This window comes from Micromesistius poutassou, assembly GCF_964030765.1.
Source record: "Micromesistius poutassou genome assembly, chromosome: 7".
Classification (NCBI taxonomy): Eukaryota; Metazoa; Chordata; class Actinopteri; order Gadiformes; family Gadidae; genus Micromesistius; species Micromesistius poutassou.
In genome coordinates, this window is record NC_140277.1 from 9201906 (window position 1) to 9218235 (window position 16330).

Sequence of the window (16330 nt, forward strand, 5' to 3'; positions counted from 1 at the left end):
TCGGATGATTTATCAGATGATTCCGATGACAATGAAAACCACCATGCATCATGGGATATTGTCCAGAAAAAAGTGCATGGCAGTTGTAACAGACCTTTATTGTGCATTATTCTTATTAAGCCATTATATAGGGATTTGTACACTCCGATTTTTGCAGACCACTCCACAAAATAGTGACACCACAAACGCGTGTGCATGCGTGCATGCGTGCATGCGTGCATGCGCGTGTGCGAGCGTGCATGTGTGCGTTGGTGTGTGTGCTCATCCTGTGAGGCGCCCAGTGTGGACCTATCAGGATCAGAGCGGGTCGTTAAGCTGCCCGTGCACAGCCCCTAGGGCGATGCAGGCACCAGCCAGTCTGTTCCTGAAGTGTCTCTGTGTGTGTGTGTGTGTGTGTGTGTGTGTGTGTGTGTGTGTGTGTGTGTGTGTGTGTCTGTCGGTGTCACCGCACATGCATCGGTGTGGATATGTGTGTGGGTGTGTGTATATGTGTGTGTGTGTGTGTGTGTGTGTGTGTGTGTGTGTGTGTGTGTGTGTGTGTGTGTGTGTGTGTGTGTGTGACGTGTGTGTGTGTGTGTGCGGGAACGCACAAGTGAATCTGTCGGCATCATTGCACGTGCCTACATTTGTGTTGATGTGTGTATTGGCGTGTGTGTCTGTGTGTGTGTGTGTGTGTGTGTGTGTGTGTGTGTGTGTGTGTGTGTGTGTGTGCGTGATAGTGTGCGAATGTGTGTACAGTCATTAGTGTCTATGTGGGGTGCATCGCATTTTGAATGTACAGCTTGTACATGTCTATCTGTGCAAATGACCATGTCTCTATGTGTACCAATGGCTCTGTGTGTGTCTACGTGTGTGTGTGTGTGTGTGTGTGTGTGTGTGTGTGTGTGTTTGAGTGTGTGACTGTGTGGGTGTGTGTGTGTGTGTTTAGGCTAAAGGCATGTTTGTTTTCGGTGTATGTCGCTGCATAATTGGGAGGGCAAAGAGGCCAAACACATCAGTTGTTGAAGCGTCCTACCTGTTGAACCATTCTGACCAGCTCACTGATGACAGCCGCCTGCGTCTGTGTGGCCTGAGAATCAGTTTTCACCTGCTGTCCTCTGTGGTATGTGTGTGTGTCCTGTGTGTGTTTGTTTATCTATGAATACTAAGTACTATAAGTGTGTGGGTGTGTAGAGTTTATGTGTGTGTGTATTTGTGTGTGTGTGTGTGTGTGTGTGTGTGTGTGTGTGTGTGTGTATGTGTGAGGTTGTGAATAGTCCAAGTGTGTGGGTGTGTACATTGGTGTGTGGGTGTATGTGTGTGTGTGTGTGTGTGTGTGTGTGTGTGTGTGTCTATCTGTCTGTGTGATTGAATAATCCAAGTGTGTGCATAGTTACTGTGTGTGTGTGTGCGTATGTGTGTGTGTGTGTGTGTGTGTGTGTGTGTGTGTGTGTGTGTGTTTCTGTGTGTCAATACTCCAAGTGTGCAGTTTATGTGTGTGTGTGTGTGTGTGTGTGTGTGTGTGTGTGTGTGTGTGTGTGCGCGTGTGTGTGTACGGTTGAATATGTCTTCATTGTGAACCACTACATGCGTGCCTTTGATTCCTTGCGTATGTCGTCCGCAGATCTAACAGAAACTTCTGGAACTCATCAGAACGATTGTGGTCTTATCCGAACGCAAATCTGCCTTCTCGCTTCAAGTGTCTTCGCTCTGAGAATTGGTCAGACGGGGGAGGGGATATGTCTGCTTTAGGAAACAAATATGTGCTTCCAGTTCCAGTTTTCCTATTGGAACTGCACCACCGGGTCTTACGACTGACCAATAGAGCCGGAGTAGCTTTTGTTTTCTTTAACTGAATACCTTCCCATCAGTCTTTCTCAAAATTTCTCTCTTTTTTGTCTCTGTGTCTCTGACTATCTCTGACTTATTCTCCCTTCCGCTCTCTCTCTCTCTCTCTCTCTCTCTCTCTCTCTCTCTCTCTCTCTCTCTCTCTCTCTCTCTCTCTCTCTCTCTCTCTATCTCCTCTTTCTCTCTCTTCTTCTAGCTTTCTTTCTCCCTGTCTGTCGTCCCTACCGAGGAGGCCAAACCTTAATGTCAGATAATCTCCCCCCCCCTTTCCATCTGTCCTGGAGGAGTCAATGTCTCCCAGCTGGACCATGCTAGATCTCAACACACACACACACACACACACACACACACACACACACACACACACACGGCAGGAAGCTTGCACTTGAAACTCACCAACAGTGATGGGGACCCTATGGGAGGGAGGATGAGTGAGGCGGGGGAGGAAGATGGTCAGGGGGAGGCTGGGGGTGTGTGTGCTTGTTTGGGGGGTAATATCACTGACACTGCTACCGTTTGGCTGGACAGAGGCCACCTGCTAGCAGTGTGTGTGTGTGTGTGTGTGTGTGTGTGTGTGTGTGTGTGTGTGTGTGTGTGTGTGTGTCTGTGTGTGTGTGTGTGGTTCTTTGTGTTTGTGTATGTGTGTTTGTGTATATGTATGTGTGTGTGTGTGTGTGTGTGTGTGTTCTAACAATATTCATAATTAGAAATGTATTTAGATTGTAACAATGTGTCAACCAATGTGCTCCTTTGAAGCCAATACCTTAAACAGGGTATAGAGAGTAGGTAAATAAAGAATTAGAATGACTTGCGGTCATAATTATTTAGCCCCCTGAACCAAGGATTAAATTAGCGATTGATATCCCTTGTTGGTGGTATTGGTTCATTGTACACTGATCGGCACAACCTCAACCAAAGACGTTAACATCTGAAATCAAATGATGGGTAACTTTGATATGAATGTGATACATAGACTGAGAAAAGAGTGTGGTATATATAGACTGGGATAAAGACTAGGATACATGGACTGTGGTATATGATTGAGATATTGACTAGGATATAGACTGCGATGTACAATGTGATCTAGATTCTGATAAAGCCTGTTAGATTGGAATATAGACGGTGATACATACTGTAATATAGATTGCGTCTAGACTGTGATATAGACTGCTATATATGACAGATATAGACTGTGTATAGACAGAAATATACTGGCATATATTACTTTCAGACTGGGATATACTGTATATATATATATATATAGACTGATATGTAGATAGTGATAGAGACTATGATATAAATACTGGTATATGGACTGTGATAAAGTATGTGCTATATATCCTGTGATATACATTGTGATGAAGAATTGAATGTAGACTGTGATATACTGTACTGTGATACAGATTGTGATAGAGACTATGATATACTGCTATTGCTAGTAATATAGGACTGTGGTACAGCCAGTTGTAAAGTTTATCTTTTTAAAAGGGTGTGATATGACTTTGATACAAACTGTGAAACAACTGCGTTGCGAGTGTGATATGGTGAGTGTATGATCCCTATGTGACACATGAAATATGTGACGTATGTTGTATGATATGCTGTATGATATGCTGTAGGATATATGTGATGTATGATATATGTGATTTATGATGTGCTGTATGATATGTATGTGATGTATGATGTGATATATGATATATGCATTGTATGATGCATGATATGTGATGTATGATATAGGTGATGAATGATGTGATGTATGATATATGTGATTCAAATGTGATGTCTGATCTATGTGATGTATGATGTGATGTATGATGTATGATGTGATGTATGATGTATGATGTGATGTATGATACACGAGATGGGCGTCTGTGATACATGGTGTTTGGTCTGGCTGTGGAGGTTTCCCATGCACTGCAGCTGTACCCCGGGCCTGTTGTTGTGTCTATGAGCCAACCAGGGGGTAACCATGGAAACAGATCGCCGGCCCACACAAGGCCCGTTGCTGTACTGCATCATCAATGATGTGTGTGTTATTTAACACTGTCTACTAAATATCAGTTCAGCTCAAATGCCTACGGACAGTTGGTAAATGCTAGCAACTGCTAGTGTTCTCGAAACATTTCACGTATGTTGACTGGTTTGTGAGGTTTATTAAGGTTTATAGAGGTGTTTTGACTGCATACATTGCTATTAATTATATCAGTACCACATATGTTTGAGATAAGTTTTTCGTTCACTTATTTTTTTGCCTAGTATGCGTATGAATCAATACAGATACTTTTGGATTACGTCTCAGATCCTAAACATGATATCTAGCAGTACACGTCCATGCACACACAACCGTCCAACAGGAAGGGATTTACGCTGTGCATCCAGTGAGGACAAAAAATTTTTACCAACGAAAAAATGATCTGGGGTAGCGGGGGATGGTAGCAGATATCAACACGTCAATAAATCACCTCTCAGATTACAGACAACACGCATTAAGGACAAGGCAAGTCAAACACTGTGGGAAGGTTGTGTTGAATACCTCAGAACCATTAGACATCGTTAAAGGGAGCCATCAAACTCTGATATTTTCTACTACCGGAAAATATTGTACATCAATGGTTCACCTTTTCACAGAAACTGAGTTGATGATGTTTTTTTTTTCACAACTTCACAACTGTACCGTAACTGTGCCGTTCCGCTTTCATATTATAAAATAGCCAGGCGTGAAAACAAAACATTTTCATTTGGATCAAATTGATATTATTTAGTTATTTTCATGAGATTCAATAATACAAATATTGTCAATATTATAGGGGCCTAAAGGAGAACCCAAGAAGAGGTGACTAGTGGTCTGTATCAGTTTCTCCCTTGTGATCCCGTTATTCTAAGTTAGCCAACCAGGAACCACAAGACCTAGGATCATTAACAGAAACACGCAGTGGAAAACTCCACAGCAGGCATTCAATCAATTTGATTGATCGGCCGCAAAAACTCTTCCTTCCTCCTTGGAAATTCACATATGGCGACGTGTCACTCACACCCCTGTAACCCACCACCCAAGTCTTAAAATAAGACATGGTCCTCTAAGTTCCATCTTCCGTTCCAAGGATTCGGTCCAAGTTCTTCCCTGAGATCTTCTCTCCTGCACTCTTTGGTCTTCATTGATTGGTTGGTTCGTTTGCTGGGCCCCGCCATTGGCTAGGCCCAAAAGGTCAACCATGTTGAACCTGGGACATTAGGAAAGCCTTATATGGGCACGTAGCAGTTCAAGAAGTCTATTAGGCTTGTGTTTACCACAAAGCAAGTATTGTTCAGTGGCTTTGGTCTTATTTGTATAGGATTGATTGCTACAGTTCTGTTAAAACTATCTCTCCAAACAATATGAGCTTCTTCCTTTGTGGTTGTGATCTTTCATTATTTTCTATTTTTCTGGGTCAACTATCGCCCTCTCTTTCCTATAATCCCCCTCTCTCTCCCCCTCTCTCTCTCTCTCTGTCTCTCTCTCTCTCTCTCTCACTCCGTCTCTTCCTCTCCAGCCCTCTCTCCCTCTAGCCCTCTGACTGGTTTCCATCAATCATTTGAAAATGGGATTTTCTGAAAGTCCTTGACATTCAAACGATAAGTGCCCAGATAGGGCCCTGTCCGTCAGGCCACGGGAAGGAAAACAGCCTCCCTTTCGGTTTCACCAAAGTCCTGGAAAATATGAAACACCCTAAAACACCCAGTCGACAGACGCTGGTCGATGAAAGCATGGGGAAAGTGTGTGTGTGTGTGAGTGTGTGTTTCCAAAATCATCGCAAAGGAAATGGACAGGTTGTGGTGACATCAGTGTGTATGTTTATATGAGTGTGAGTGTATGTGTGTGTGTGTGTGTGTGTGTGTGTGTGTGTGTGTGTGTATTATGATGGTGGTTTCCCCATCTTGCTAAACAAACAGGATGACCACTCTCTTATCTCTGAGTCTCAACACCTCCACTGTTGTTTCAGACCTGCAACAGAACTAAAGGGTGCGGGGGGAGAGCAACCAGCCAAGGGAGGGGGAGGAGGAAACGAAAGGGTAAGGGACGAGAGACCTAGAGAACTATAGGTTAAGGCGAGAGAGAGAGAGAACTAGAGATATGGTAGGGGGCGAGAGATCTAGAGAACAATAGGTTAAGGGAAAAGAGAGAGGCCTAGATATATATATATATATGGTAGAGGGTGAGAGATCTAGAGAACTATAAGTTAAGGGGAGAGAGAGAGTTAGAGATCGGTAGGGGGTGAGAGACCTAGACAACTAAAGGCTAGCGGGAGAGAGTGGGACATGGTAAAACTAAAGAGTATGGGGTGAGAGACCTGGAACTCTACAGAGAGAGAGAGAGAGAAAACCAGGTCAGGGAACGAAAGGCTATAGTGGAGAGTGAGATAGAGAGATTGTGAGTGCAATAAAGATGTTACATTTAATAATAACGACTCAAAGCCGAAAGGTACCGGCTTTGATCTCCAATGTCTACAGCTCGCAAAGGCATCTTTAAACAATATGCCCTAACTACTGCTCATAAATAGCATGTATCGGAATTGGATAAGACTGATAAAGTCTGTTGAATGATGAAATGATCTATAGATTGTGACGTTAAAGCAATGGTACACACTAGTCTCCATAGGAGCTGATGTGGTGAGCGTGTCTCGTCATGCCTTCCAGGTCAGGAGAGAGAGAGAGAAAAGGGGAGAGAGGGAGAGGGAGGGACCGAGGAAGAAATAGAAAGGGAGAAGATGATACTATGGAATGTCCGTGTGATTGGTTAAACACAGCTCCCAGCGTTGCTCAGGTGTGTGTTGGGCAGCGGATAATAGGACCATGTTTTTGCAGGATTTACAATAATTATTTTTGTTATTATGATAGATCGTGTGGATATATATATATATATATATATATATATATATATATATATATATATATATATTTAGGCTACACGATTTAGGCTATATTATCACAAGATAATACATTAAAATGGTATATATATATATATATATATATATATATATATATATATATATATATATATATATATATATATATAATGTCTGTGCCGAAATACACGTTATGGCCAATATAACATTCATATTTAACAGCTTATTAAAGTAAGCGCATGCTCTGACAGCCCATGTGCGTGGGGCTCAAAGGTGATTATCTCGTGTCAGGCGTCGTTGGGGTGCGAGCTTACGGAGCCGGCGCCAGAAAGATGGGGAGGTCAACGGTCAAGGACTACTCAGGTATACTGCTGCCGCCCCTCTCTTTCCCATAAAAGAGGCGTTAAAAACAACTGCACGGTCAGTGAAAAGGTTAACCGCCCGTGCTTGGTTCAATTCAACACGTCGTGCTGATTATTGGCTTCATTCTGAATTCAGTGATCTGCGGATCGATACGCGTCAGCACCTTAAGTGAGCAGATACGTTTTAACCAAGCACCCATAAGGACATCCGAGCCGCTGAAGGGTGCGCTCGATAATTGAGTTTGAAAAGATGCCAGTGTCAGTATATTGCTCAGGAATATGAGAGGGAAGGTCTCGGATGGGCTAATTGGGCATTATCTGTGACTTGTTGATTCCAGCAGATAGCGTAGGCCTATAGGTCCACCGCGGGGAGGAGAGAGCCATGTGGCTGTTGTTGTTGTTGTTGTTGTTGTTGTTGTTGTTGTAGGCTACTGTGTCCCGTCACTCAAGACAGTAACACGACGCTGGTGGATCGCAATGAAAGGTGGCATCACCGATGCTTCATATCACGGTTGATGTCGTAGTATATTTGCAGCCTGTAGCCTATAGCCGTCCACATCACACTCTGATGTTATTGTATTCCCGTGTTTATGTTTATTATAGGCCTAGGGGTGGAAAAACGCAGGAAGGCCGGTTGCGTGGAATAGGCCTGCAGTCTGCTTTCTCCCCAGCAGCTGAGGTGGATCGGCTATCGCTGCATAAGTAGACGATTACGTTGCGTTTCAATAATTGATCTGCTGTTTAGAGTCCCTTATGCTCATTATTGGACCAAATGTAAGTGAATTGATAACTCGCAGGGCAGCGGGGATAGGCTACCTCGTGCATTAAAATTTGATGAGGGTCAATTGGCCAATGAGATCCAGCGAAACCTCATCAATTATTAATCGCTTAATGCCCTATGTTAAGTAATTAAGTCTCTGCGGTTTTGCGATGGAGAGAAAATCAATGGCCATGGCGGTTTCATTTTTCATTTAATTGTTTTCAAGTTTATACGTTTGTCCGTTTATTTTTTTTATTTTGCATATGCCTAACCGATAATGGAGGTTTCCTCGAAAAAGCCATCTGTTTATTGATGGTCTGTGAATATGCTAAAGGAAAGATTAATATGTTATCTCACTAAATATTTCCCTGCAGCTCAGAGCATGGTGCATATAGGCCTATAGGCCATTGATCATGTATAAGATGCATTAATAATTTCAGGAGAAAATACAACTAATACCCAAAGAAATGTGGGCACATTTTGCATTATGCATATTATTGACTACTGTGGTGGGGGTTTCAGTTAATGCTCTGGAACAGGAAAGAAACGGAATGAAAGAAGAAGAAAAATATCTGGGCTTATATTCCACGCGCAAAGCCACCGTGTCGTTCAATCACTTGCTAATTAAAACGCATTATTACGACTTAAACATGAATAAATAATAATCTAGACACGCATAGTCATTACATAATTAGTTTGCACATAATAAACAATGTTTTGGCTCATTAGCACCGATGCGTAGACTAAATATTTGTTAATTTTAACTAGTTTCTTTGAGCTTACAAATATCACCCTAAAAGTGCACATACTTAAGCTAAGCAAATGCATTATATATATTTCATTCTAAATGTGTATTATTTTATGAATAACTTTTAAAGAGTCCAATTCCTACGTAAAATAATGAACTTAAATGAAAAACATTACTTTTTGTTTGTATCTAAATATATGTGAATGTATTGCACGTGTATGAAATAGCATTTTTAACTCTAACGGCAAATAATACAATGAGGATCTGGATTCGTGTTAACAAATTATACATGTGTATAGAGAAACCCTTCATGTAGCATTGAGACGTTTTGTCTGTTAAAGCACTTTGTAAACACTGTTTATAAAAGGTGCCATAAATAGTGTTATTCTTTATTATTACTAAGCCTACACCGAGTCCATCCACTCATACCTCTGGTCGGGCGAGTCTTTAGCCAATTGAGGCCTACAATTGGTTCTTAATCTCGCGCTGTCTATTTGCCACTTTGATTGATGTCCCCGCTCGCAGGCCGACTGGCTCGCGACTCCAAATGGGGGAGGCGGGAGAGCGGGTAACAAACAGAGAAGGCTTGTTGTTAAGACTCACTCTCACCGCACGCTCTCCAATAGCGAGCAGACACAGACACGCGCGCGCGAGGGCTATCTCTCCCTTCCCACTCACACACTTACACACACACACACACACACACACACACACACACACACACACACACACACACACACACACACACACACACACACACACACACACACACACACACACACACACACACACACATGCACCCACACTCATTGTTAGATAGGACCGGTGGAGGACCACGAGCCCGAGAAGTCTCCAAAGCTCCGAGAGCGTGAGGAGGAGAGGCGGCGGCACGGAGCGCACCTTCTGGGGTCCTCGCGCGGCGGCGGGGGCGCTCGAGCTGGAGGTCATGGAGCACATCATCGGCGGGGCGCATCTCCAGCACACGCACGCCGAGCCCATCAGCTTCGGCATCGACCAGATCCTCAACAACGTGGAGCAGAGCTGCATGCTGGGCGCGAGGATGCACGAGCAGCCGGACTACAGCTACGGCGGCTGCGTGGTGAGCGCGGCCTACGGCGGCATGAACGGCGGCTTCACGTGCAGCAACAATGGATACAACAACATGAACCACGTCAACAATAACAACAACAACTCCTGTGGGATGGGGTCCCTGGGCGGCACGTACAACATGAACATGGGGGTGAGCGTGAACGGAAGTAACGTGAACGGCGCCGGAGTGATCCGCGTGCCGGCGCACCGACCGATGGGCAGCGGGCACGCCTCCTTACAGAACGGCGGCGTGATGTCCGGGGCCATCAACAACCTGACAGGACTCACGTTCCCATGGATGGAGAGCAACAGACGGTATACCAAAGACCGATTCACGGGTAGGTCGTGCGTAATGCTTTGCGTAATGGAGACTTGGAACGCGAAATAACCGAGCTGCCATTCGTTTATTGTGCTTCATTTAGGTATATGAAAGAAAAAGAAGGAGCTTCTATTAGACTTTGATCAAATTAAATGGTCAAATGGATACAATTCTTAGGCTTCTTTATCCTTAGGGCTTTGATTTGCGTGGGTTTGTGTGCGTTTGCAGTGGACCCTTTCACGTGCATGGTTTATTTCCGCTTATAACTTCAAATATTGTAATAGGCGTAGAGGGATTTGAGTTGACTTGAACAGAGTATGTTTGCTAACAAAAACAAATGGAACAAAATATGTAGGGTCAGTTACCAACTGTTCAAATCTAGTCAATGGATTGCCTATTTTAAGTGAAACCCAATATCAGGCATTATTAACCGACTCACATTCTATATCAATATAAATCAGGCCAATCACCACTAGGATAAAGACGGATCTGCAGTAAGAGCTTGGCTGTCCTTTCCATTCCCCTTCTTCTTCGCTTGTGATGTGTGGTCTGCTCTGCTGCTCTTTCTCTTTCCCTGACGCTTACTTTCGCCCTCTTCTCTCTCTCTCTCTCTCTCTCTCTCTCTCTCTCTCTCTCTCTCCTCTCTCTCTCTCTCTCTCTCCCCGCAAACAGTGGCCCTCTCACCACTCACTGTAACACGCCGCGTAGGTCACCCGTACCAGAACCGCACGCCCCCCAAAAAGAAGAAGCCGCGGACGTCGTTCACGCGCCTGCAGATCTGCGAGCTCGAGAAGCGCTTCCACCGGCAGAAGTACCTGGCGTCGGCGGAGCGCGCGGCCCTCGCCAAGGCCCTGAAGATGACGGACGCGCAGGTCAAGACGTGGTTCCAGAACAGGAGGACCAAATGGAGGTAAAGGTGGATGACGTGTGCATCGCAGCCTAATCCTACCTAGTGAGACACGGAGTTCACGGGGAATAGAGTCAGGACGATACAAAATATATGAGCCTCATTTCTCGCTCTGCACCTGTCCTAATTCTTGATTCGAAAAAATATATAATATTTTTTTCCTTAACAAATATCAAAAAGAAAAGTTTATTCGATGATACAAATATGATTGAGACAATCAGCAGATATTGTCTTGTTTATTGTCTTTTTAAAAATGTCTTTATCTTCAATAAATAGTAAAAAACGACAGAAAAAAAATACGACAGACCTCAGCAGTGCATACAAATCTGATAATAACAACAATCACGTGAGTTGTTTCTATAGGCTATGATAATATGTGCTATTAGTTTACTGAAATATTACTGAAGTTATAAACATAAGCGTTGCCATATTGTTCCCAATATATTATTTACAGTGATTTGTTTGGTTTGTTGGAAAGGTAGAATATATGTTAAAAAGGCTAGAATAACTAATATTAAATACCGAGATAATCAAAGATAGGATGCTCGAATTGCACACACGGGAATACATTTGTTATCTATTAATATCGAAAGATATATGCCTATAGGCCAATAAACAAATACATTTGTTAGGAACGTTTCTTTGGTAAATAATAATTTTATAATCTAAAATTTAATAATATTGAAATTCAATTTGTATATAAAATTTGCAAACTGATTTGGCCAATAAAAAAAAGATAACTAATACAAATTACTATCTCTCTCTATCTCTCTTTCATCTTTCCATCTCTTGCTCATAATTGAAAAGGCATAGCTTATGTTTAGACAAGAAATTAACTTTGAAAGATAACATTTTTGTATTATTATTATATCACTATTATTATTGATGTTATCTTACAGGCCTCATATGGCCTCTAACTGATTCGTTTTTGGGGGATGAGTGTTGGGTTTATACTGACGATGAGATCCAAACTATGAGGCTTATATTTCCCTCTGTATATTTATGATTGTGCGAAATTTACCCTGAAATATATTGAAAATGATAAGCTACAAAATACAACCTGTGGACCAATAGGATACTCCGTTTTCGATAACGTTATTTCACAGAAACAAACCTAGAAAAGTCTAGAAATACACGCATAAAAAAACATTAAAAAAAAATGTTTTAGAAGCCATTCTTGTCGCTGTTATTGAAGTACTGTCCACAAAAATGCACGTCATTTATAAAAGAAAAACTACACGGTGCCGGTAAATCACGCTGAGGGCACTTTTGGTTCCCAGGCGGCAGACGGCGGAGGAGCGAGAAGCGGAGCGGCAGCAGGCGAACCGCATCCTCATGCAGCTCCAGCAGGAGGCCTTCCAGAAGACCATCAACCAGCCCGTGACCCCTGACCCGCTGTGCCTTCACAACAGCTCCCTGTACGCCCTCCAGAACCTGCAGCCATGGACCGAGAACACGGGCAAAATCAGCAGCGTGTCGGCCTGCGAATAGGACCTCCAAAAACTGTTCAAACAGTTTTTTCTATCAGCTTTTTTTTTAAAGATTGTTCACCTCAAGTTGGATTAAAGAAGAAAAGACAGAGCGAGAGCGAAGGAGGCTGGAAATTAATCGGCATGCGGCATTGCAGTCAACAAACTCTGGTGGTTGAAACGCCATAACAAGGCATAAAAAGACATAAATGACTTCTAAACAATGACCAGAGCAATGGCAATATAGACCATTTAAACCGGCTCGATAACCGCTAATGGGGACCCGGAATTTTATCAGATTAGGCATCCAGGCATCCATCCCCAGAGTCATATTTTCATATCTTAACACCCAATGCTCATCTTTGCCATCGATGATTTGTTTTTTCCAATATTCAATATTATTGACGTTTTTATTTGAAAGAGCACTTTTAGCACATTTGTAAAACTTTTTCTTGGTCTATATTCTCAAGCACTATTTAACAGACATTTCAAGAAGATTTCAAACCACTTGTCTGTATAATGTATTTATTTCCCATCACGTTTTCTGATCTTTTATACTTTATACGTTCAGTCGTTAGGGTTAGTAGTAGGCTAGCCTACATCATAGAGCCATCATGTTGTTTATATTTCCTCTAAGCTTCAATATTTGTCCCTGTCTAAACTCAATTAAGGAGACCCCATGTGCTGGAATATATTTCTGAGGATGTCGGAACAAATTGCCTACGTTTTGTTTAAATTCCGCAAGATAGAGGATATTTGACAAAATACAATTAAGTGTAAATAATTTTGAACCAGTTTCTTCTCAACAATATTAAACAATCAACGGTTTCAACATTTATTTGACTAAACAAAGTAGGCCTAATATGTGTTCGGTTACAACATTTAACTTAAGTGTTATGCCTATTGGACCGATGATGCTGCGTTAAGAATCACCTGTTTCCATCCCATTTAAAATGAATGCAAGTTATCAATAATAATCGGGTTTCTTGCATTGTTTTAAATGTAAATCATTAACCTGTTATTAATGAGAACTTGGTCTATTGGTCCTCAAGCCTTTTGAAAATGTGCTTCCACATAATGAAAAAACTCTTATTTTGTAAAGTAAGAGTAAATTACAAATGGATATCGGAAGGCTTATATTATTGACAAACCCCATGTGTTCAAACACTAGACGATTCCTCAATGGCTGACAGTCGTATCGCAAGATGGATGTAGGTGTCAGAGATGACGAGGCAAACGGTTCAGCATACGGATGTACGTAATTCACAAATAGAGATGTTTCCCTCTCCATCCCACTTCATCATCATCTTCTCTCTCCCACACTGTGTGTGTGTGTGTGTGTGTGTGTGTGTGTGTGTGTGTGTGTGTGTGTGTGTGTGTGTGTGTGTGTGTGCGCGTGTGTGCGCGTGTGTGTGTGTGTGTGTGTGTGTGTGTGTGCGTGCGTGCGTGCGTGCGTGCGTGTGATGTGAGCCTCTCCAGAACTTTACCTCGTCCCCATCGACTGCACGGACTGCATGCCGGGAATTTAATTTCCCACTCCAAGAGCAAAGATAACTGATGGGCTGTATTCTGGCGGTTACCATGGAAACCATGCTCACGAGCACACAATCCAACTTGGCGACATTGCAAGACGGGACGATTGACCAATCACATTTCCTTCTTATGTGTTTCGTCATGACGTCAGGCCAACGTATAAAATCCTTTAGACGTCGGACGAATTATAACTGTTTAGCTCGTACGTCTCACATATCTAATCAAGGGTCACCATCACGCCGTAAGCAGGTTAAAAAAAAAGAATGCTTGCTAAACTTGCTAAAAGGCTTATTTCTGTCTTGTCAAAAACATGGATCCAATAACACAAATAAGCTAAAATGAGTTGGGCACAGTCTGTGCCCAACAAGTGAACAGAACAAAAAAAAAAAATCGATAACAAGAACATTATGAAATAAGTTAATATTCTATAGGCGGGCTACACACCACGCCATATCACACACACACACACACACACACACACACACACACACACACACACACACACACACACACACACACACACACACACACACAGAGAGAGAGAGAGAGAGAGAGAGAGGTAGAGAGGATAGATAGACCACAGCAAGCATCTCTAAATGTAAAACAAATATTTCTAAATAAAAAATAAAAAACAATATGAGATATGATGTATATGTGAAATATGATATATATCATAATATAAACAAACACTGCTTCGCTCGACAGATTATATTCAAATAGGTCCAAACTGGTTCACAATGGTTGTGCTTTGGCCCTCTCTAGTGGTGATATCGAGGGACTGCAACGCTACGAGGAATTATAGGAAACGTCATCTTAACGCGACAAACCAGATGAGAAATTGTGTAACTGTTCGAGAGAAACATTAAACGTTGTTATATCAGTCACTCCTACTACAACATGTCCCTGCTACGATGTGCCGGGACAACCACATCTTTATTATCCCGGAGTTTGATCAGAGAAGCCTTTTTATCAGGTCAGTAATGTAAGATTTGTTTACTGTATTTGAAACACCCTTCAAACATCTTCTCCATCGACTTGATCCATCGACCTAACTCTCTTAAATCAGTGATTGTTGATATTCAGCCTTCAAGGAAGCACAATTATAGCATTTTATAGAGGTGACTCATCAAGGAAAGTCGCACTCGATGAGTCTAGATGTGAATAATTAATATACGTTGTTTTTCATTTCATTTTATTAGCCTATAGCTTCATGAATAATTGAATGTGTTTACTTAACAGGAAGCTCTCGGTCAATGAGCGGAGCCGCGAAGGACAAGCAGCCGCTGAAGAAAGCCCAAACACCCCAGGGCCGACTGGACGCGCCCGAGGAGAAGAACCCAGAAGCCCCTCAAAGTAAGAGGCCATTTAGGGACATTGTGCCCCACTCTGGGTCAAACTTATGGAGTTCTAGTTCTACAAATAAGCCTACATGGTAAACGCTATCTGCTTGAATTGGTTTCTACGGATGTGTCAGTGCACTATGTTAATTGAAGTCTTCTCCCTCACCAAGGATTCCCCAATGATGTGAACCCAGAGACCAAGGAGCAGGGGGGGCCCCGGGGCCCAGAGCCAACCCGCTATGGAGACTGGGAGAGGAAGGGCCGCTGTGTTGACTTCTAGTTTATTCTCCTCCTAGGTTATGAGATAGTATACAACCTGTATTTATCTGCTTTGGAAATATAACCCCGGAGGAAAACTGTTTTGGTCTTGTCCTTGTACAAGTACATTTTGTAAAGTAAAGATTGAAGGGCAGGTACAGATGGGCAACTTTATAAACCGGTGGTATATGGAAAAGTAAAATTAACCAGCATTACCAGTTTTCTTTTGTTCAAACTACTTTCTCACTTTTTATTTTAGTGGTATTGCATCTGCACATCTACACTTTCAAAGAACATGTATTTTGCTTATATTTATTTCTTGTTGTGTAAGGTAATTCCGTATTGTACAGAATCTGAATGTTTGACTTGAAGATTAAATTAAAGATTGTAACCAGTGATTTGATTTACTTGTACTTAAAAACTTAAAACAAACGCTTCAGTTAGCTGCAAATAAACCAATGTGTTGTGAATGTCAGCTAACTCTCAGATAAGTCTCCCTCACACATAGAGCCTGTGAGACCCACACACAACACACTGCCTGGCCACTAATGATTTGATTACCACCAAGACCAGTAAGGGTCAACCACTGTCTGTTTATTTCATAATTAATTAACTGGAATCCATATTTCCGTTTAAGTATATAAAAATTGAGATAACTTTGTCCATCTATCTGAATGGTTTTATGAATCCTAACAACTGGTTTACTTCTGGCCAGGGGAATTGGAATTCTACCAAGATATGAGTTGCATTGCTGTTGAATGGAATTTAAAAAAAAACTTTTGGATGTTTGGTTGTGAAACAGGGTGAATTACCATTATTTGTCATATAAATATTG

At 42.2% G+C, this 16330-nt stretch overlaps 2 protein-coding genes across 3 annotated transcripts; both read left to right on the plus strand.

The window, feature by feature from the left end:
• Positions 1-9526: 9526 nt before the first annotated feature.
• Positions 9527-12386, plus strand: tlx1 (T cell leukemia homeobox 1; the record flags this gene model as incomplete). 2 transcript variants are annotated; one of them, XM_084470242.1, is made up of 3 exons in its annotated part: positions 9527-10007; positions 10661-10898; positions 12176-12386. In XM_084470242.1, 3 exons carry the CDS (start codon positions 9527-9529, stop codon positions 12384-12386), a joined length of 930 nt encoding a protein of 309 aa, XP_084326368.1. The 2 variants fall into 2 exon arrangements, with proteins under 2 accessions (XP_084326368.1, XP_084326369.1); XM_084470243.1 differs by having other exon boundaries at positions 10697-10898.
• Positions 12387-14722: 2336 nt separating this feature from the next.
• On the plus strand, positions 14723-15887 carry sdhaf4 (succinate dehydrogenase complex assembly factor 4). The gene is made up of 3 exons (XM_084470356.1): positions 14723-14870; positions 15137-15250; positions 15408-15887. Exons 1-3 carry the CDS (start codon positions 14795-14797, stop codon positions 15515-15517), a joined length of 300 nt encoding a protein of 99 aa, XP_084326482.1. The 5' UTR covers positions 14723-14794; the 3' UTR covers positions 15518-15887.
• The last annotated feature ends 443 nt before the right edge of the window (positions 15888-16330 follow it).